The following is a 24,297-nucleotide window of genomic DNA, read 5'->3' on the forward strand; positions in this document are numbered from 1 at the left end:
TGTAAGTTAAACAGAATATGTATAGTCACATTCCATATAGATCTGTACATTTTAGTTTACGCAGGAACATGAAGAGGTTCCGCATTGGTAAACCGTGGTGGAATGAGCGGCTATCTGAGTTATGGTACAATGTGTGTGATAATGAGAAGTGTTCGTTAGCCTGTCCAGACAGAAACGGTAAACTTCGATTGAAATCTGTTTATGTTCAGAGCCGTAAAATATTTGATAGAGAAGTTCAGCGGTCGAAACGTATGTATTGGTTTTCAATGCAACAAGAACTTTTAAATGACTGCAATGTAGACCAAAGTCGTTTCTGGAAATCTATTGGTAAAGTGGGTGTCGGCCACTCGAAGCATAAGCAGATTCCAATGGAAGTGGTGTTGGATAATGGCAACATTTCCAATCATTTAACAGATGTATTAGATAAATGGAAGTCACATTATAGCTTTTTGTTTAATAACTCGAGGTTTACTGATACCCCAACGGTAGTTAACGATTGCAATAATAACAATGAACATATATCCTTTTTCAACAATCGTATAAGTGTAATGGAGGTTAAGAAAGCAGTTGATAATGCGAAATCCGGTAAATCTTGTGGTATAGATCAACTTCCGGCAGAAATTATTAAAAATGGCACTTCGGTTATGTTTTTACATGTTTTATTTAATATCTGTTATAATAAGGGAATTGTTCCGTCTATATTTGGAGTAAATCGATTATAAACCCAATCCCAAAGTCTTCAGCCACTGATCCAAGAGATCTTATGTCTTACAGAGGCATTGCACTTGCTTCCGTCATATACAAGCTTTATTGTAATATTTTAAATGCACGCCTCAGTGGTTGGGTGGAGTCGAATAATCTGCTTGTTGATGAAACATAGGAGCACCACTGACCATATTTTATCTTTAACCTCTCTCATTGATACTAGGAGAAAAAAGAAATTAAGTACATTCTGCTCCTTTATTGACTTTCGTAAAGCGTACGATTTTATTAACAGAGATAAACTTTGTGCTCGGCTTAGCGACTGTGGCGTGTCAGGTAAAATGTTGATAGCTATTAAGTCAATTTATTCATCTGTTCTATCTTGTGTAAGAATTAACGGTTATAAAACTGATTGGTTTGAGACACACTGCGGTCTCCGTCAAGGTTGTATTTTGTCTCCACTGTTGTTTAACATGTACATCAAGGATTTTGCTGTATATTTGAAATCATTTGGTAAAGGTGTAACAATCGACAACGAATGTATATGTATTATGTTATACGCAGATGATATTGTTTTGTTAACTGAAAATTCAGCTGATTTGCAGTTTTTATTAAGTGCCTTATATGACTTGTGTTGTATGAGTGTATGAATGAAATGGAGATTAACTGTAGTAAAAGCAGTGTTGTCCATTTTAGACCAAAAGCTCATGAAAGAACAAGTACAATTTTCAAATGTGGTCAAAATACTATTGGTGCTGTTGAGAGATACACATATCTTGGTTTAGTTCTGCATGAGTTCTTAGACTGGAATATTACCGCCAAGGCAGTAGCTCAGAGTGCAAGCCGGGCATTGGGCCTGGTTATTGCCAAGTGCAAGATAATTGGGGGGGGGGTCCCTTTGATGTCTACACTAAGCTTTTTGATTCTGTGGTGTGGCCTGTTATTAATTATGGGATAGCTATATATGGTAATAAGTCCTTTTCCTGTATAAATGCTGTATTTAACAGAGCCATGCGGTTTTTCCTTGGTGTGGGTAAATATACTGCCAATGCTGCAGTTATAGGGGAAATGGGGTGGTTGCCATTAGAAGTCCGACAGTGGAAATCTCTATGTACCTACTGGTCTCGCCTTTCCAACCTTGGTTTGTCACGGCTCAATAAACGTATTGCACTCTGGGCTGGTGCAAAGGGGAGTAACTCATGTCGTAACTGGTTTTATTTGGTTAAGCAGAAACTGTGTTCTCTGAACCTGGATATTTATTGCAGTATTGAAATCGTTATACCTAAACATGCTATTTTAAGTAAAGTAGAGGAGGTGTTGGTGCATCAGTTTACGCAGGGCTGGTTGGCTCAGATTAATAGTACAGTTGGTACATCAGGTAGAGAGCGCAACAAATTGCGTACAAACTGTTTGTTGAAAACTGAATTTGGTACAGAAAAGTACTGTAAAATAATCATGCCGCTGCAGCATAGGTCGGCAATGAGTAAATTTAGATGTGGTGTAGCTCCTATACGAATTGAAACTGGCAGATATGAAAACTTACCGGTTGAAGCTAGAAAATGCCCTTTTTGTGATACTGTAGAAAACGAGTCTCATGTTATCCTTGAGTGTAGAGCATATGATGATTACCGTGTTACATTGTTTGCTAAGGCTGTTGAAACTGATAACTTATTTCTAACTATGAGTAATACTGAAAAGTTGAAATTTATACTCTGTAATTCTGCATTGCTACGACTTGCTGCCAAAACCTGTAATTTGATTTTAAAGAGAAGACAGTTTTATCTGTGTAAATAGTCATTGCGTTCATGTATATACTTTTAAGTATGTAGATGTTTACTGATTGTACTTTGTGATATTCTAATAGGTCACACAAATGATATTGGTTCCTTGTTATTAAATGAACCTCCTATATAATGGTCGGTAAATCCAATTTCACCTGCTTGTTTTACTGTTTCTGGGAGCTTCTGACAGTATTAAGTCGGTTGTTTCACTTTTTTCTATGGGCTCTTAAAGCAAATCTTATGCTCATTGATGGAAGAAAATTGTTTTTGTGGCATATTAGTGTTTAATTTGTAAGTACAGTTTTTTTTTTTTTACCAGTCAGTATCAGTCACATATTTTATAACAAGTCTGTATTTTATTTTGTATTAATATGTTCTGTGTATTTGTCAAATAGTCTCCTGTAATTCTGTATAGAATGGCCATATAATTATTTGTTTTATGTGTTGAATGTAACTTTAAGTTAGATCGGACTGTCGGACTGTCGACGACTGCAATTAATTCGCAAAGTTTTTTTCAAAATATTGCCTGTTAGAGACATTAAAGTAGCCAACTTGGTTTATATAGTGAACTTAAAAGACTCAAGAAACTTTTCATAACTTTTCGAAACATGTTTAAAGTTCTTCTCATTGATAAACTGGACCAAAAAAATATGGTAATTGTCATTTGTTAAAAAACCCTACTTTCTTCCAAATGAAGTCCGAAAACTGCATACATGTGTTGGATGATATTTTTTACCATCTGTTCGTGTGTACCAATAGCCTGGAGATGAACCTTTTATAGATGTAAGTATACCAGTTCTCGCGTACCAAATGAGATGAACTGGTCATAGCTGTCAACAAGTGCCAGTAACATGCTTCACATAAGGACAAAAGGTTTTCATTTTCAATCTTAATATTCTAAATACCAAGAGACATCCAGAAGGATACATGATTATATTTATGTTTGTGCAAAAACATCGTATGAACCAGACTGATCAAGCAATGCGCAAACGCTACGGATGACAAATTATGGACTTCATTGACCCCTTAATATCCTCTCCTGGAGATAAACATGTTTTCATTTCAATATATTTATTTGTATACATATTGCTCACATATGCACACGATATACTCCGCCATTTGTTAAATGGGAGTTAACTTAAATGTGTTAAAGTATATAACCTACACACATTGTTTATAGGTAGTTCCAAGCCGAGATAAGAGCTGTACAATTATCAAAGTTCATAATATCGAAAATCACATCATAACATGTCTTTAACTGTAATAAGGCATGTTGGAAATATTTTTATGCATCCTCGTTCAAAACATTGGTTATAAGACTAAGCCCTCAGAAGCACGTAATTAAAGGGTAAAAACGTGTTCTAAATCATAAACTTAGCGATGCGAATACGTGAAAAATGTTAGCACATCGACAGTGGAAATTTACGTATGAAAAATCTGTAGTTCTACAGTTCAAGCTCGGTTAAAAAAATCAATTTGTTCCGCCAAAAAATGAATTATGCTAGGTAAGGAAATCTTTTGTTTTGTTTTTTTACAGATTTAAAGAAGTTGTATAATTAGAACTGACATACTGTGTGTAACCAAAATTAGTATAAAATTAAAAAACTCCATGCAAGCCTTTTGTCCATAAGTAAACTACTGAAAGCAATTTAAAACTTCCAGCATTAAATGTTATATGCCATGAGAACATACTGTTTCTGTTTTTAGAATTGTTTGAAGTAATTCCATGGGTGAGAACAACGCATATATGTTTGTGTATAATAACCATTGATTCGTTTAATAATTTCAAGACCACCGTTTTATATAACAAGTTTGAAAAGCATGATTCATAAGGAATATGTTAGTCGGTTGATCCGTGGTGTTGTATCAGTCGGAGAATCTGTATCGCACGAGACCAAGAATAAACACATTCCAAGTATACGTAAATAAACCAATGAGTAAGAACATAAATTGCTGAACAAGCTGTTGTTAGAGTAGCAATATTTCGGATATGTTTAATTGATGATGGTTGTCAAACGTCAGGAACACATGTTGACCACTGACTAGTCCCTGTAATATAAAAGCGGTGCTCGAAATTGTATTGTCTGAATTAATTTAGTTGCACAAGCAAACTAAAATATTATTTTTTTAATTAAATTGTTGTTTCCAACCAAAGTGACTAGAATGGAATTTAAATTGGTTGTCGTCGTCGTCGTATCAATGGTTGTTGCGTCCTCGCTGACGGTTCAATGCTACGGAAAACACCGCACACGATGCGACGGGATCGCATGCGGGTGGCCGAAATGTGAGGAAGGCAGGATGCCAGTCACCAAACCTGGTGACTGCTGCCCAAGCTGCCCGGTTGAATGTTACGGGCTCCAGTGCGGCTGGCCAATCTGCCCAGACGGGGCGTGGCCAATCACCAGACCCGGCCAATGTTGTCCAGGTTGCCCGTAAGAAAGATGAAGATGCCACTGAAGTTTTCCGACACTCACGGACGTTGTATTCGCTATAAAGTGTATAATACATTGAACACATCTAAAACTGGATATTACATATTCGACGCAATATAGACATCTTTGTTGGTAGTTTTGACGAGATGTATTGTTAAGAAATGCATAAAACATGACACTTTCAAGATTTTTATCACTGAGTGATTCTTATTCTCATAAACGTTTTATACATAGTTTGCTGAACCCATTCTCACCTATGTTAAAGATAGGCTTCCTTTTCTTTCCGTGTTAATCAAACGAACCCTTTTTGTTGTCTTATGAATTACTTTTCTTGTTTTATGTTGGGATTAACTATCAAAGTTTCGAAAATTAAAAAGATACTGTATCACATTGTCTTTTCTGCTTATATCATGATACACATACACAAGAGCCATGTGTTTGCTTATTTGAATCATATAAGTTATATACCGAATTACACACCGAATTTCAATACGACTAGAGGTCGTATAATAAAGCTTTTTAGATTGGTTCTTTTAAAGCATTATTAATTAGCCCTTTTTAAGTTGATTAAAAACAGTGATGGTTGTGACGCAAATGTATTCGATCGCGGCTTGAGCGCATGTGAGTTGGTTTGTGGTCACCAAGCCGGTCAATTAGTAAAAACATGTTTCACAATCGGTGTAAAATAAATATGTTTCAATTAAGCATTAACAATAAGAAAAAAGAGGATTTCAGATGCTTATTAACTAAACAAATTTCCTCCAGATGTTTATCATTTTGTGAAGAGGGAATACTGTAAGCTGTATGATTCTGTATAATAGTTGAACCGCAAATAGTTGGTGTCATTATGATATATCTAATCGGGACGAATGCAACATGAGAAACTCTAATTAATGTCACCAATGTCGTTAGTTATAAAAGTTCGTTTTCCTTAAACAATTAAGTAACAATGCATGAGTAACACGACGGTGCATTGAGATGTTGGCGTTGAAAAAACACAGCGTTCACAGACTTCAACCAAGTGTACCAAGTATAGCAAAGATGTAAAACATGTAAAAAAGGCAACCTGTTGACACTAACAAAGCTAAACACAAGCGACGGAATCGCTTAAACAACGATAACTGCGTAAACATTCAGACCTTAACTTTGCACACATTGAGCATGGGTGTGTTGTGAAAGTTCCATACCACCATGTTTTTTTCAGATGTAGTCTGACCCAGAATATTGTTCTTGACTGTTTCCTACTGCTTGTGTATGTACTTGTTCCTGCTTAAACGTACACTGCCGTGTACTGTTGGTGTTTGTGTGAGTACTACCCTGTATTGTTCCTGCTAGTGCGTAAACTGCCGTATATTATGCCTGCTTGTGAAAACACTGCCGTGTATTATTCCTACTTGTGTATGTATCCCCCTTATTGTTCCTGCATGTGTGTGCACTGCCGTGTATTGTTCCTGCTTGTGTGTGTACTGCCGTGTAATGTTCCTGCTTGTGCGTACACTGCCGTGTATTGTTCCTGCTTGGGTTTGTATAATCCTGCATTGTCCCTGCTTGTGTTTGTACTATCCTGTATTGTTCCTGCTTGTGTTTGTACTATCCTGTATTCTTCCTGCTTGTACTTACACTATCGTGTATTGTTCCTGCTTCTATTTGTACTACCCTGTATTCTCCTGCTTCTGTTAGTTGTATCCAGTATTGTTCCTGCTTGTGTGTGTACTTTCCTGTATTGTCCCTGCATGTGTTTGTAATTCCCAGTATTGTTCCTGTTTGTGTGTGTACTTTCCTGAATTGTTCCTGCTTGTGTTTGTAATTCCCCGTATAGTTCCTGCCTGTGCGTACACTGCCGTGTATTTTTCCTGTTCGTCTTTCTACTTTTTTATTGTTTAAGCTTGTGTTTGAACTTTCCTGTATTGTTCCTGCCTGTGTATGTACTTTTCTGTATATTGTCTGCTTGTGCGTATACTGCCCTGTAATGTTCCTGCTTGTGTGCGAACTGCCGTTTGTTCCTGCGTGTGTGTGTACTTCTCTGTATTACTCCTCCTTGTGCGTACACTGTCCTGTTTTGTTCCTTCTTGTTTGTGTACTGCCCTGTATTGTTCCTGCTGGTGTGTATACTGCCATGTTTTGTTCCTGCTTTTTCGTGTACAGCCCTCTATTGTTCCTGCTTGTGTGTGTACTGCACTGTATTGTTCCTGGCTGTGCGCGTACTGCCCTGTATTGTTCCCGTTTGTGCGTATATTGCACTGTATCGTTCCTCCTTATGCATGTACTGTCCTGTTTTGTTCCCGTTTGTACGTATACTGCCCTGTATTGTTCCTGCCTGTGTGCGTACTGCCCTGTATTGTTCCTGAGTGTGTGTGTATACTGCCCTGTATTGTTCCTGCTTGTGTGCGTACTGCCCTGTATTGTTCCCGTTTGTGCGTATTCTGCACTGTATCGTTCCTCCTTATGCATGTACTGTCCTGTTTTGTTCCCGTTTGTACGTATACTGCCCTGTATTGTTCCTGCTTGTGTGCGTACGGCCCTGTATTGTTCCTGATTGTGTGTATACTGCCCTGTATTGTTCCTGATTGTGTGCGTACTGCCCTGTATTGTTCCTGATTGTGTGTATGCTGCCCTGTATTGTTCATGATTGTGTGTATATTGTCCTGTATTGTTCATGATTGTGTATACTACCCTGTATTGTTCATGATTGTGTGTACTACTCGTGTTGTTCCTGATTGTGTGTATACTGCCCTGTATTGTTCCTGATTGTGTGCGTACTGCCCTGTATTGTTCCTGATTGTGTGTATGCTGCCCTGTATTGTTCATGATTGTGTGCGTACTGCCCTGTATTGTTCCTGATTGTGTGCGTACTGCCCTGTATTGTTCCTGATTGTGTGCGTACTGCCCTGTATTGTTCATGATTGTGTGTACTACTCGTGTTGTTCCTGATTGTGTGTATACTGCCCTGTATTGTTCCTGCTTGTGTGCGTACTGCCCTGTATTGTTCCTGATTGTGTGTATGCTGCCCTGTATTGTTCATGATTGTGTGTATATTGTCCTGTATTGTTCATGATTGTGTATACTACCCTGTATTGTTCATGATTGTGTGTACTACTCGTGTTGTTCCTGATTGTGTGTATACTGCCCTGTATTGTTCCTGATTGTGTGTATACTGCCCTGTATTGTGTACGTACTGCCCTGTATTGCTCATGATTGTGTGTATACTGCCCTGTATTGTGTGCGTACTGCCCTGTATTGTTCCTGATTGTGTGTATACTGCCCTGTATTGTTCCTGACTGTGTGTATACTGCCCTGTATTGTGTGTATACTGCCCTGTATTGCTCATGATTGTGTGTATACTGCCCTGTATTGTGTGTGTTCTGCTCTGTGTTGTTCCTGATTGTGTGTATACTGCTCTGTATTGTTCCTGCTGGTGTGTATACTGCCATGTTTTGTTCCTGCTTTTTCGTGTACAGCCCTGAATTGTTCCCCCTGTTCAAAAACCAATGTCGATTTGTCTTATTTTTCTTCAAGTTCAACTGATGTCCGCCATGAAAAAACACTCCTTTTGTGTTAACCATTTATTTTAATGACTTAGTGAAATATGCTCAATCATCATTGGGACTTATCGGAATTGTCTTGAATCTTTTCAATTCAATTTAAGTGATGACATAATTGTCGTGTATCTCAAATCGTGTTTGCTGCTGTATGCGAACGGCACAGTAATGTTCTCTGAACCAGCTCTTGATTTGAAGAGTGCACTTTACATTATATGTTCGTATTGTAATATGTGGAAATTTAAGATCGATGCTGATTAAACAAATCGTTTATGTTCTGCTTTGGTGTGACCATGCTATAGTCAAGTACTCTAATCCTTTAAAACCAATATAAATGTTCATTGAAAAAGATCTAAAGTTCCATGCATTATATGATACTTATGGTTGATCTTTTTTTTGAATTTGAGAGGATATGAAGTTGTTTTTTTGTCAAACTTTAGCTCTAATATTTGAATATTAATTTAAATGACAAGAATAACAAATTATCACTAACAAAACAATAATAAATGTTTGATGAATTAAGTTTATTACGTATTGATAATGTCTTAAAAATGAATTGCATGTATTTGCGTTAAGTTATAAATGGTGACCAGGGCCAGTATTCAATATTTATTTTTTCCATACCCTTTGTCATGTCTCAGTGATTCCATTCAGTCTATTGGTCAGCTTAATACACAGGCCAATCAAAACACTCATTTTCTAATCTTAAATTTAAGTTCAATCTTGATTGATGAACGAATTTTGTAAAAACCTTTTGACGTGACGTCATAATTGAATAGAAATAGAATTCGTAAAAAAATAAGAAAGAAACATATATGTCCGCGAATGTTTTCATAAGACGCACTTGAGGAGGTAATTTCATAGCGGTAAACATAGAACTGTTAAAAAATCAGGTAATGCAGCTGAACACAAAAAAAGAGACAGAAATGGACGTCAGTGGTATACTTTGAAGTTTCAAAATTTCAAAATTGTTTCGATTATTGAAAATGAAACCACATTCCCTAATTGGGCGTATGCTTTTATTTGTATTTTAATTGCTCACGGTCGTGTTCCACTTCATTAAAAATGTACGCGCTGTATATCGTTGTTTCATTTAATCATCATATGATATCCATGATATAAATAATATTTCACATTCGTGGCCAACGAAACCGAAAGCTCGTTGATTTCAAGTAGAGAAAATTTGCTGTATTAGTTCCATATTGAATAACAACTCATGTGTGTGCTAGATCCTATAGCTATCATTCTTCATGGATAACATCTGTAATGGAATCATAAGAACAGATGGAGTTTGCGTAGTGTTGAATAAATCCATCTGTTACATTTCCACATTTCTTTTCAATACATGTACGGTTAAAATAAGACTTAAACTCATTATTACATTCCATTCTTCAACTTTTCAGCGTTTCTGCTGATACAAAACTAGTTTCAGTTTTGGTTTCGAAGGTTGCGGCGGTTTGATTTCGAAAGTATTGCTTGAAATTAGAAATGCATGCTGTTGTGTACAGCTTCTACAAGTAGCCATAATTCGTTCGATAGTCTCAAAATATTAAAAAAAAAACATTTTATCTGAAACTGTCACCACAAATAAACATCTCGTGAAACCAATATTTATTACAAACAAAAACACCCACAACAACAGCAATTTTGTGATTCCGGTTATCATGTATAGGAAGCAAATCATCAGCTCTTTTATATATGCGTCACAAAATAAGCAGGAGTAAACAGAAAACACAACATGATACAGTATCTTTATTTTTGAAACTGAGATATTATAGAATACAAACAAAATGCTGCAAAAGAAAAAGCATAAGGATTTGTTTTGATAACTTAACACATACTGAATAGGAAGCTATTGTTTAATTAAAGCTGATGTAGATAGATTCAAAACACTTTGCAAATTAACACATACTGAATAGGAAGATAATGTTTAATTAACGCTGATGTAGATATATTCAAAACACTTTGCAAATTAACACATACTGAATAGGAAGATAATGTTTAATTAACGCTGATGTAGATAGATTCAACACACTTTGTATAATTAACACACACTGTATATGAAGATAATGTTTAATTAACGCTGATGTAGATATATTCAAAACACTTTGCAAATTAACACATACTGAATAGGAAGATAATGTTTAATTAACGATGATGTAGATAGATTCAACACACTTTGTATAATTAACACACACTGTATATGAAGATAATGTTTAATTAACGCTGATGTAAATATATTCAAAACTCTTTGTATAATATGCACACTGTTTCTGTGAATATACAGGCGTACTGAGTGGCGAAAATCATTAAATAATAATGTTGAATAAATATTTAGATAATACATCTCGTCAAAACTACCAACGTAGATATTGCGTGGATCATTCACTTTGTTCAGATTTAGATATGTACCTAGTTTTAGAGTATTTAATGTTAATGGTCTAACTTTTCAGACCAAACGTATAATAACTTTACATAGTGGTCAGTGTAATTGGCATCTTCATGTCGTCTTTATGGACAGCTGGGGCAACAGTCGCCGGGTTTTGTATCAGGCCATGCCCCGTCTGGACAACTTGGCCAGCCACATTGAAGGCCAGTGCAGTCCATCGGGCAGCTTGGGCAGCAGTCTCCGGGCCTGGTCAGTGGTTCCTTGCCGTCCGGGCAATCGGGCCATCCACACGCGATCCCGTCACATCCCGGCTGTTGATTCCCGTAACACAGATCAGTAAGCGATGCTACAACTAGTAGCGATAACACGACAGTCACAATAATTCGAAATCCCATTTTTTCTTTCACTTTTGTATTAAACTACAGTTGAATACAATTCAGTTTCTAACGAAAGCACTTGTGCGGACAAAGCTATTTCAAGCACCGTTTTTATATCACCCGGACCGGCCCGGGTGAACATATGTTTTTGACGTTTTGACTATCATCATTTAAAAAAACGTGCGTGTTATAAATTGACTGCTAATACAACAGCTTGCTAAGTAAATTAATGACTAAGGTTTGGATACATGTCATGTTTTTTAAATCGTTTTTTTAGAAAGACCGCTAAACTCAAATTACATGGTACTTTTAGCTAAGATCAAGACACGGTACTTTTCCCTAACATCAAGTATTACGCTCTTTTACCTGATACCCATACTTTAGCCTTGTTCTTTTCCTTATGACTTGTATAATATGTAAACGTTTATTTATAATAAGATTCCCCATCCATTAAAGATGCACTCTTCCTCCAAAATAATATTTTCCACAATTAATACAATTGTTTTAATATACCAAAATGAATGAATAAATGTCGAAAACAATGGTTCTTATGTAGGATACCGAGTTTAACTTGGAAGAAAGGTGCAGAAAATATACACACATCTCATACGTAATTACGTACACATACACATTGGGAAAATGAACACATACAAAAGAAATTAATGATAAACATTCACATGTAGAGAGGATGTATACAAACAAAGGTGAAATAGTTTTAACCTCATATACAATGTGTCCAATGCAATAAATAATTTAACAAAACGAAATGGAAGGTATTTCAAATGAATACAGTTTATTGGGGGGGGGGGGGGCGGGCTTTTACGTTATAACAATATGTAGATTTATGTTGATAGTTGCTAATACGTATTGTAGCTGATGTGATTGAGGCAGATATGTACATTGATGTGACTGCAATGGTTTTGTTTATGATTCGTTCCAAGGCACTTATCCTGTTGTTTAGCAAACCGACTATGAACGAGTATCTTTAATGACAATCGAGGCTGTTTAATTCCTAGCAATGTCACCAGGATTAAAATAATTCTGAATGGTCATTTTAAATTAAGTAGATAAATGAACATGCTCAATTCGTTGTCTGCGACTGTTTAAGGCGTTTAAAAGCTGTAATGTAGGGCTAATTCTGCGATAATATGTAGCTCACGGTCTGTCGTCTGCTTGTTGATTGCCATACCTCTGCTGTTGACCGCACCGAGGAAAAGGACTCGGCTATATATCCACGTCTACTAAACGCCAGCTCCACCAGTTATCGGTGGTGCAATGAAAACGACCTGTCGACATTTCCGTGGCGGAGTCGTGCCTTTTGTTTATTTGTATACATGTCAGTATGAGTTATAGATCATCTGATATTTTTATTAAATGCACATATTTTTAAATGGACATATTTAGAAAATCGGAGAATGAGGTACCGTGTAGAGCACTTTACTACTGGTTCATTACAATTTGTCCCCGATAGGATTGTTGTTTATGACCATTACGATTTCAATATTTAACAAAATTAAGACATCTTATGATATTCAGACTTCCAAGTGTCATTTAAAAAAATAAAAAAATAAATAGAAGAGTAATATCTCTGCTGAGAGCTCAACAATCACCACCCGTGTTAGGACAGAGGCTATAGTGTGCTGAATCCAATAAACGTCGGGTTTCCGGCGGAAATGAAATACACATTTGCACGCGGGGCTAAAACCGTTGTCAAAGTGTCAACATCGGATTACTTCAATACTGTTAACTGCACATAGTTGCTGGAATGCCTTTTTCTACCAACACCAATAAAATATAATTTAAGACGATGTATGTTCAGATGCTTTCTAAGAATAACCGCCGAAATTAAATGTAATGATACTCATAGATCAATGCAACACGTCATATTGCTGTATGGTTGTGCACGGTTCTTATATCGTACCTAACGCTGCCTGTAACTTAGAATGATTAGGACGGATGTTTTCTCGGAGATTAATTGCTTTTAATTATCGACATCCATTACAATGGGCTATTTGAAACCAGCGACCGTCGACTCCATTGGTGATTCCGACTCACGAATTAGTCTTAAAACAGATCAACTTACTTTCTACATATATGTTAGGAGAATTCTTGCCCTTGAAGATGATGGTTTTGTTTTAATTGTATGGTTTTTACATTTTGGTCCTTTTTTAGTGTTTTGTTGGTTAAGTAAAGGTACATTGAATTAAGAAGGTGCTAAAAATTGTTCTGCTATTTAAAGTTATTCATAGACATCCGATCGCTTAGCTTCCATCGGATTACGAGGCAGAATTTTTTAACACTCAATGTTTAAATAGATACAATAAAAATGCGTGTTAAACTTTAAAAAAGCCGAAACTTTAATGTAGTCATGTAAATCTTGGATATAGAAGCTTTTAATTGAATAATTATTGTTTGTGTTTTTTGGTGTGTTTTTTGTGATAATAAGGGAAAAGATTTGAAAAACAAATATTATAGCACTCAGTGTTAAAATTAATACAATGAAAGTGTGTTTTTATCTTCAAAAAGCCGATAAATTAATGTTGTCATTTCGTACCCTAGCCATTTCTACCCTCCCATTTTTGAAATTATGATTATATGGCCCATGGCTATTAAGAGGTGACACTATATTACATTGTAATACAAAAACTGCAAAAAGGGATCTTTATCCGATAATCATTTCTTCAATAGGCAATAAATAGCGCGTCGTTTGACAGCAAGATATTTCATAGATAATATCCCTGGTTTTAGCACCACTTGAAAAACTTCAAAACAATGATACCGCAAATAGTCGTTTGCCGGTTTAACTAAATAGTGTTTCACAAGGGTTTGATAACAGTCCGCCACGATTTTTTTCAAAATGAGCTAATTTTCGGATGTAACTGTCAAAACAAATTAACAGCTTTTGATACCAATATGTAACCAAGTCTGGTTTATTTCCATCAAAAACAGCCCTAAATGTATACAACTACAATTTTGTGTGTGATTCCAGTGATCATGTATAGGAAGCAAATCATCCGAAACACAGCTGTTGTATATATGCGTCACCAACAAGCAGGAGTAAACAGAAACACAATTTGATACCGTATTTTTATTTTTGAAACTGAAATATTATAGAATACCAACACATCTAGTAAAGTCATGTAAAAGAAGAGGCTTAAGGATTTTGCTTACTTAACACATAATCAATAGGCTATTGATTTATTAACGCGGAGGTAGATAGATTCAACACACTTTGTATATTATCATGCACACTGTTATTGAGAATGAGACACATTCGGGGAAGTAATAATGTTACATACATATGTAAATAATTCATCTCGACAAAACTAACAACGTAGATAATGCATGGATAAGTTTTATGATCAGTTTTGGATATGTAACTAGTTAAAGCGTTTAATATCTAATTGTCTAACTTTCCAAACCAAACGCATGATAACTTGACATAGTAGTCAGTTTAATTGGCATCTTCATGTTGTCTTTATGGACAGCTGGGACAACATTCACCGGGTCTGGTCACAGGCGTTGCCCCGTCCGGACAAATTGGCCAGCCACATTGAAGACCAGTGCAGTCCATCGGGCAGCTTGGGCAGCAGTCTTCGGGCTGGGTCACTGGTTGCTGGCCGTCCGGGCAATCGGGCCATCCACACGCGATCCCGTCACATCCCGGCTGTTGATTTCCGTAACACAGATCAGTAAGCGATGCTACAATTAGTAGCGATAATACGACAGTCACAGTTATTCGAAATCCCATTTTTCTTTCACTTTTGTATGAAGCTACCATTGATTTTAATTCCTTTGAACACAAGTACTTGCATGGACAATGTGATTTCAAGCAGAGCTTATATATCACCCGGACTGGCCAGTGGTGAACATGTGTTTGTGACGTTTTGACTATCATAATTTAAAACGTGCCTGTAATTGACAGCTCATCTAACAGTTTGTTCAGTAGACATAGAGCTGATGTTAGTGTTAATTTTGGGATACATGTCATGTTTATCAAATCTAAAATTTATTTTACATAGACCGCTGGACTCATACATACCCTAATGCAGCACTGCTAGTAAAGCGTAAATGTTCAGCGAATAATAACCTTTCTATCAAACCTTCGGACAAAATAACATGGTACTTTTACCTCACATCAAATATTACGCGTTTTTACCTGATACCCACTCTTTAGCCTTGTTATTTTCCCCATGATTTGTATATGTTAACGTTTACTTACATGATACCCCGTCCATTAATATGGATTATGTGGTGACTCTGAGTGTGTAGGATCTGCCCGTACCCATTGTACATTGCCAACTTTAGAGAAATCCAGAGAAGCGAAAGTGCCCTTAGAGTTATATAGGGAAAATATTGTTAAACAGTTCTCACGAATTAGTCTTTAAACAGATCAACTTACTTCCTATATATATGTTAGGATAATTCTTGCCCTTGAAGATGATGGTTTTGTTTTAATTGTATGGTTTTTACATTTTGGTCCTTTTTAGGGTTTTATTGGTCACGTAAAGGTACATTGAATTAAGAAGGAGCTAAAAATTGTTTTGCTATTCAAAGTTATTTGTAGACATCCGATCCATTAGCTTCCAGCGGATTACGATGCAGATTATTTTCTCTTTCGAAAATATTAATTGAAACATCTCTTTTGGTCCTTTCTGAACATTTATTTGAAATAGTAAGAAAATCGATGCCCAGAAATTGTGTATTTAATTGAACGAAAATGATTTTATTGCCCGTCCTGTGACTTATCACAGCAGGGTGGCAAGGTTATGACACTTCGGGTATGACATGTGCAACGAAGTTTGTCATTTATAGTAATAAAATTAATCCATAACTATATCGCTCCTTTGTTCGATCTGACCAAGACGTCTCTTCCCAAAGAGTAAGTATCGCACCCGGATCTCTTGTAGCTCACTATGTTTCTTCAAGTCTTCCAATGTCTGGATTTGACTGCGAATTGCTGTCACTTCTATCTCATGTCACTTATGGCACTTAAACAAAACTTAAGTCGTGATGGCATCACGGCGGGGTCAAGCCATAATGCAGTCAATGGGCGCGGCCGCGGGCAGACCTTGTTAAACTCAAATAAACAAATCGATCTGAAAATAATTTGTGAGTTATGCTTGACAGCATTTCTTTCTTATATCATTAGTATTTAATTGAAATAATGATACTCGATGTGAGACAGTTAAAAACACTTTACTTATGTTAATGTTTCAAATTTAATTGGCAATATTGGAAATTAATATGGGTTATGAAAAATAGTGAGTAAGGGCATTGAAGATAATAATTTGCATATCTACATCGAGTCAAAATGTTCATTAGTTATGCTTATGTTCTTATTATTAATTGTATACATGTTGGTCTACCTTTTTGCACTCAACCCAACCAATTTACAAATATATCGTAAATAAATCTATTTTGATTTGGCAAAAAATATGTAACATGAATTTTTGTCAGCATGTTTTGGTAACGAGTGCACTAGGTAATACATCATGAACACATGTACGTGCGAAACTTTTCATTTAATTATTGATTCCGTAGAACGCAACTTCATGAATTCGTTTTGAATTATAAAAGTGCAAAGAACATGTTAATTCAGAGAAGTGGAAGTTATTGATTAAAATGTTGAATATGGAATATACTCTTCTTTATGCATTCGTTTGAAGTTATCGTGTGTACGCTGTCTCAACATGAATGACATGTTAACTTGCTATCGTAAAAGACAGGTACTGAATGATAGCAACAGTAGTTAAAATGTAATTTTATCTGTCCGTTTCCGAAATTTCGCATTCAATTTTGTTTTACACCGCTATGAGAAAAAATAACAAACTGTTATAAAGGTGTAAAACTGGCTTTAATTAAATGTTTTTTTTATAGATTATAGACTACAAAGAGACACGGATTATAAGATGAAGTTTATCAGAGATGATTTGAGATTTCAGTACTTTATCAAATAAGTTTCCTCATCCCAAACTGAAATTTTCTATCGAAACTTATTATAAAAAGACGGATCGATTTTATGACCCTCAAAAATTCTTTATTTCCTTTATTGCCTTAAATCTGGCCATGCGTCCAATACCTTTAATAATAATTGCTAAACACTTCATGTGGTGGTTGGACGGATTGTTAAATATTGTAACGAATTTAGACTGGATTCTTATCAAGAAAAGGAACGGAAAAGAGCACTTATAATTCGAGTACAGAACTTTCTTATGTATTGTGCCTAATTATATCTAATAATAATAATACTAGTAATATATTCTACAGAGAGCTATAAGTAATATCCCTTGTGAGGACGGCGTACTGTGGTTGTCAACACGCTCGTAGTTGCAATTCTTGAAGTATTCACACTCAAAATTGAAACGCTGAACCAGGGACGGTATTCATAACTATATTTCTTTATTGTTTCATTGTCGAATTCAAAAAAGCTGGTGTGCACACACACACAAGCAAGCACGTAAATATGAAAACTGCGATCTGATCTTTTGTCAGCAGTCTTATATCACTTGTTTCAACATTTACGCCAACATTGGCTCATTCCAAGACAAATATAAAAAAAATGCCATAACGGTTGGTCTGCAAGAGTGCAGCCAATTGAATTATAAAACAACAACAACACAAGTGTAATATTATATTTTTGCACGTTATTTCAATATTGTTCTTTCGTAATGACGTCATTTGCGAGACGTCAAATTTTGTATTCAAAATGCGCAATACATGGTCCCACTTGTAAACAAGTATCTTACGCAATATAAGTGATAAAAACATGGGCCTTGATGTATTACTTCCTGAAATGTTATTTTATTCAAATACCGAATAAAATAATAAGATCAAATTTACGTCAGAATGCTCAAAATTGCTCGATGCGGCTCATATATATTTTACCGACGTCATTCTACATCAATGCGAATGTTTCAGTGCTTGTTATAACTTGTCTTTCCTATTCAATCTATTAACCCCGCTTCACCCGGATTTAAATGGAACATATACTAGACATGAGTACGTTATATAATTAATTGTTTTCCTGCTATTCACGTATAATTTACATCAGCTCATACTCATAAATCGGAGAGGTCGCATTATATGTATACGCTGTCATTAATTTAATTAGTTAATCGCCAGACATAGTATAAAGACAAGAACACCACTTAACAATTCTGACATAATCGTGCCCTTGGCCCTAATTGGCCTGTACAATAAGATAAACTACCAGCCAAGAACAAAACAATACTTGGTCTGTATTCGTATCCTTTAAAGATGCACTCTTACTCATAAATAAGACTTACCACAATTAATACAATTGTTATGGTATACCAAATGGGATGGATAAATGTCTAAAACAATGCTTCTTATGTTAATACCGATGATAATTTGAAAGACACGTGCAGAAAACATGGTATTTCTACCTAATGATACTGTAGACAACAGTAATTGTAACCACGCCCCCCCCAGGTCCGGAGGTATACTGGGGGTAGCCTGGGAAATGGGCCATGTTTTTACCTTCCAGGTGGTCCCGCAGTGCTGGGTGAATGCGGTGGTTTTGTCTTCACAAAACTATAGCAAGGAATGGACCTAACCTAGGGTCCCTGGGGTGCGGGGACGTTTGGTACCATATATTCGTCCCCGCAGGGTGGGGATTTTACCTGGGGTTGGCTGGATCGAAAGTCAAAGTCCCCGCTATTCCCCGGACATGGGGGGGGCGTGGCTACAATTGCACTAACCAATCATTTAAGATTTTTTTTTGCGTTTTCAGCTATTAAATACACGGTTACAATATTGTTAACAGTAATTACTATTTTCTATAAAATGCATTATCAAGTAAGTTGTTTAAGGTTTATCACTCAAAAGTTATGTTTGTTATACATGTGTATGTATATATTTTGAATAAGAGTGTCACTTTAAATTAAGTCATTGAAGTTAAGTATCTTACTGACTGCTATTGTGTCATTACTGAATAATAACTAATATGCTTCATTCATAATAATTGCATTGAAAGTACAAAACTGTTAGGTTAAAAACGTTTATTGTTACCTTGCTTTGGTTTAATTTGACAAAGCAAATTTTAGGAAATCGCTTACAATTAAGAACACACTTGATATTATTAAAGTAATACGGCTCCAGCAACAAAATGTTAATGTTTTTTGTGTGTGTATGGTTACAATAAATACCATTGTTTAGCCAAGTTTGAACAATTGTTGAAAAAGTCACTGTCTTTCAGAAGTATTATTGTTCACACAGATTCAGTTTTATCACCAGGAAATATGTATTAAATCGTCGCTGATATTTTGTCATTGTTCGTATTTGTTTGTTTAAAATCAGGCCAGGTTGGACTCAACACGTTCGAAATAATTTGACTGAGTTTATCACCACTATGTTTCATTTAAAACAACAACAGCAAAAACAAATACTATATAAGTTGTTTTATTTTCTATTTCAACATACAACATCCGACATTGAGGAACATCATGTTTACCCTAAGCGAAATGCTGCGCTTTCCTGTGCCTAATTGAATAAATATTTGAGAAAACACAATTGCTATATAGCAGGTGAGTCCATATGTGAACATACAACATTCTTGGCGACTCGGGCACGCGGAATCACAAGCACAAGCGTCGATAAACACTGCGCGGACGGTGGCGTTGCTGTTGTTGATGAACATCTACCAGGTATATCCGGTTTGCTCTGTAAAATACAATGTTTAATAAAAAAAAACTGATTTTCAGTGGGGTCAATATTTGACTGTCGTATGCAACCACGGCAATTTCTTACTTTACACTTCATATATACCGGAAAATTTATTGACGAAATCTCTTTACACAAATATGCTTGGGGCAGAAAAGGCAACTCCTCTTCAAGTGAAATAGCATGTTAATCTTGTAATTACTTCTATAACCATATATTATCAGTTGCCTCCGCAGATGAGTGGTTTAATGTTTGTAGTGATCAGACGGACAATTAGAGCGTTCGCCAGAAAACCATTTTTACGGGAAAACCATTATAACAACCCATTAAATTATTTAGGCTTTTCCTGGCTTCACGAGTTTCATGAAGGCTTTCCGAAACAAAACGAAACAACATGAAAAAAGATAAAACCAACCTGTTGGCTGGCAAGTTGGACAGCATTCTTCTGGCATTATCTTTGGACTATAGCCCGTAGAACAAGCCACCGTTGGACATGTTTCAGTGCATTCCAAACATTGGGGACAGCATTCTCCCGGAGTTAATACCGGCGGAGCGCCGTTAGGACAGACTGAGAATGCTGGACACCGCACGTCGCTCGGGCAGTTTAGAGGTCCAGTTTGACATGTTGGACAACAATGGCCGGAGTTGACAGCCGGTTGTATACCCCAAGGACAATGTGGCAAAGGGTCGCACACTGTCATGTCGCAACCTGTAAAGTATATAATTATGCTGGCTAATGTAGAATGTATAAAGCAGTGTACTCTATTACAAATTACAGTCGAACCCCGTTGGCTCGAACTCGTTTGGCTCGAATTCCTCGTTTGCTCGAAATAGATGTAAAGAACCGATTTTTTTTTTAAAAACTGGAGGTAAACAATCCCACTTGGCTTGAATTTCCCGAGGCTCGAGGTATTTTCGCCGGTCCCTGAGAGTTTGAGCCATCGGGGTTCGACTGTATACATTGTTTTATATTGCGTAAGAGGTAATGTACTACGATTGGTCATTCCTACAGACCCTTATAAGATGGGTATATTCTATTGCCACTTATATCATGACTTCAAAAGAGAATCAAAATATAAATAATTCACCTTGGGGTTGGCAGGTTTCACAGCATTCACCTTCAAGCCTGATCGGCCTGGTGCCAAAAGGACAGACTAGTCGATTAACACACAGAACATTTGCACAGTGAGGTGGTTCCCTCGGACATGACGGGCAACATTCGCCAGGCTTGATGTCAGGCCTCACACCACCGAGGCAACGCGGCTGAATACAGCTTACACGGGCACAGTTTATCGGATTTGGCAGTCCTGTCGAGCATGTAGGGCAGCAGTCGCCGGGTTTTGTGGTCTCCTGCTGACCTTCCGGGCAATTTAGCCATAAGCAATCAACAGTGTTGCAGTCTGCAAATCCTGGTGGACAATTTGCACAACATTCTCCCGAATTCCTAACTGGTTTGACACCTCCTTCACATCTTGGAACACCACAAAATACAGCACTACAATCCAATGGGCATTCGGATGGACAACATGCTCCTGATTTGGTCACCGGTGCACTTCCATCTGGACATAAAAACCAGTCACATTTAATCTTTGTGCAGTCCATTGGTCCTGGTGGACAGCTCGGGCAACATTCGCCCGGCTTTGTTGTCGGCGTCGCTCCCCCAAGACAAGTTGGAAAATCACATGAAATGCCTACACAGTTTTGCGGTCCGGTCGGACAAATAGGGCAACATTCTCCTGGTGGGAAAATTGGTTTCATTCCCCCAGGACATATTTTTTTTTCCGGACAGACTACGTCATTGCAGGGATCTTTGCAGATAGGACAGCAAGAGCCGACTGGTGTAACTTGCTCATCGCGAGAACATGTCAGCAATGGACAGCGAACATGGAAACAGGGCCTGGTCATGCGACCGTTTCCTCTATCTCGTCGAAAATCGTTGCCAGACCCAGTGCCCATCCATGGACGTCGTCTAAACTGCCCAAATACTCCGCCTCCCCTACCATATCCTTGGCTTTGACTAGAAACGATAACATTTAATAAGGCGGTCACTAACAACAACACACATATTTTTAAACCTTCCATGATCGTTCTTTTCTGACTGTGTTAAATAACACGGGCAACAGTTATATACGTTTTTGATACAAACGGTAGGATGGGCAGACACGGTCTACTGTATGCGTATAAATAACAAAAACCGACATTCCTACTGTAATTGATTTATTATTTCAATGTAATTTTATTTCTCCCTTGTCTTCAATCCCCGTAAAATCAAAAAATAAACTATGCTCCACATCGTAACTTTTTGCAAAAAACTAATTTAAGCAATTTTACTTTGACATCCTCTTTAATGTCATTTGTTTTTATTTAGTTCAATGTATTACTATTGCAGTTTGAATATAAAACGCTTGTTCGTAACGAAACTACCACGTTACAGGTACACATGTTTAAATTATTTTTTTGTTATGCTAGGTCAACTTTAGTACATGTTGTTTTCTAACATGTCTTTTGTCTAAGTACGGCGTTCAAGCATACTCATATATAATGTTATATAAACATATTAACTCCAATTGCCTTATGTTTAAACATTTAACAAAATATATAAAAATATTTAACTAAGTAAAATAGAATTTATTTTTTAGTTTAGATAATTTTAGGTCGAAAACAGTTGTTTTTTCATAATAAAATTTTAGGATATCGTTTAAAGATGTAACTAAGGTTTATATATGAATACGGCAACACCAAAAATGTGAATGGTGGGGTTTATTGTGTATGGTTACAGTTAGGACCATTGTACAGACAATTTAAAACAATGCTTCAAAATGTTCACTATTTTTCTAAAGAAATATTGTAAGCACACATTCATGTAATACTAAGAAATATCAAAAATTTTCACTTATATTTTGTCACAATTCGTATTTGTTTTGCTTAAAATGACGTCACGTTACACAGGACATGTTCAAATGTACGCACTTCGCATTTCGCTCCATTGACAAATCGTGAAAAAACAAACCGTGGTAATTCTGATGATTTTGTCCTCGATTCAGCATAAAATGTTTTGATAAATTCACATTCATCAACCGTATTGAAATGTGTTCCATATATATATACATATTGAGTTTTTCTTTGGTTTAAAATACCATTTAATTATGGTTAAAGGGGCAAGTCTTCGTTTTCGGATCAATGATATTCGGACAAAATGGCTTTTGTCATTTAGGGGATTCATTGTGTTTGCGTCCTTACACAAACGAGTTTGAATACGGGAAACTTGTTCTTGTCATTGTATAAACATGGCAAATCTTAATGTTAATGTACACATTTTACCAAATATAATTTAAGTAGGAATCGACAATTATATTTTGAAAATACGTTAATGTTTGCAGATTATGGTACTTTTTAAAACTCGTCTTACTGATGATATTGCATTTTCTTTCAGATTGTATATATACGGGTGCTATAATGCATTCTTATAAACATATTACTATTCTGAAGAACTCGTTATTGAACGATGGTCTCTCTTCAATGCAGACGCAGTGTAATGGAGTGGCAATAAAAGAATGAACGCATTTCAACATTCAGACCGTCGGAGTAACGGAAACTGATGAGCAATTTTCTTGAATCGATGAAAAGTGTGTGATTACAAAAAATCCTGTCGTGTATTTAACAATATAAAGGAAATATATATATATATAAAAGGCTTGTAATTTGTTGAGATGTGTCTTCCACGTGTCTTTCGTTTGTATACTCCGTTACATGTTCGCATTTATTTGTTGTTACATACCATATAGCTACATAGAATTGCTTTAAAAACCTTTAAAAGCCTACCTTAATCGACACCAAATTTGCCGTGCCTTGACCAATAAGTCACGTCAGTTCTCCTTCATGTGTACAACCAAAATAAAATATAAATATTTTGTGAATCTATAGGTCATGTACACACTATTTGTAGGGCTATGCAGTTGTTATTTATATACAAACAAATAAATTACACGTATATGATTAGATTCTAAGCAAGCAAAGCCCTTGAGACATTTACTAATCAAATAAAAAAAAAATGTTCGTTTCAATCGAATTGGTATAGTTCTAAGTTTACTCAGTATACTGCCCAGTTACTCCAATTCTCAGAATTTTACTACACCTTACAGGCTAACGGTTCAGAGGTCACACTCGAAAGGGTCCATAGAATGGGCAATGACTATCTAACGAATGCGCTGCCCAAGAAGATAGTTGACAAGTTCGTTTAATTCGCAGCACGAGCAGCTATATAATGCCCACTACGTCTGCACGAACAATTACCGAACACAACTGCGTACAAATCCCGGCTCTTAAGACTTCCAAGCGCCTAGGGTAACGTGCTTGGTTGTCTTATGACATTTTATACAGAGACGGCAAGCC

At 36.4% G+C, this 24,297-nt stretch overlaps 1 protein-coding gene across 1 annotated transcript; it reads right to left on the reverse strand.

The window, feature by feature from the left end:
* Positions 1 to 19,628: 19,628 nt before the first annotated feature.
* LOC128212859 (uncharacterized protein DDB_G0274171-like) lies at positions 19,629 to 21,878 on the reverse strand. The gene is made up of 3 exons (XM_052918235.1): positions 20,994 to 21,878; positions 20,321 to 20,614; positions 19,629 to 19,905 (listed from the first exon to the last, which is right to left on the reverse strand). The coding sequence occupies exons 1-3, from the start codon at positions 21,859 to 21,861 to the stop codon at positions 19,883 to 19,885; spliced, it is 1,185 nt and encodes a 394-aa protein (XP_052774195.1). The 5' UTR covers positions 21,862 to 21,878; the 3' UTR covers positions 19,629 to 19,882.
* Positions 21,879 to 24,297: the final 2,419 nt, after the last annotated feature.

This window comes from Mya arenaria, chromosome 13, assembly GCF_026914265.1.
Source record: "Mya arenaria isolate MELC-2E11 chromosome 13, ASM2691426v1".
NCBI classification, from domain to species: Eukaryota; Metazoa; Mollusca; class Bivalvia; order Myida; family Myidae; genus Mya; species Mya arenaria.

Bases quoted from the DNA above. Each gene is read 5' to 3' on its own strand.
- LOC128212859 (XM_052918235.1), bottom strand. From the start codon at position 21,861: ATGGGCACTGGGTCTGGCAACGATTTTCGACGAGATAGAGGAAACGGT. The intron at 20,615-20,993 runs GTGAATTATTTA...TATACTTTACAG, and splicing joins TGAAACCTGCCAACCCCAAG to GTTGCGACATGACAGTGTGC. The intron at 19,906-20,320 runs GTTGGTTTTATC...TGTATTTTACAG, and splicing joins TCCAACTTGCCAGCCAACAG to AGCAAACCGGATATACCTGG.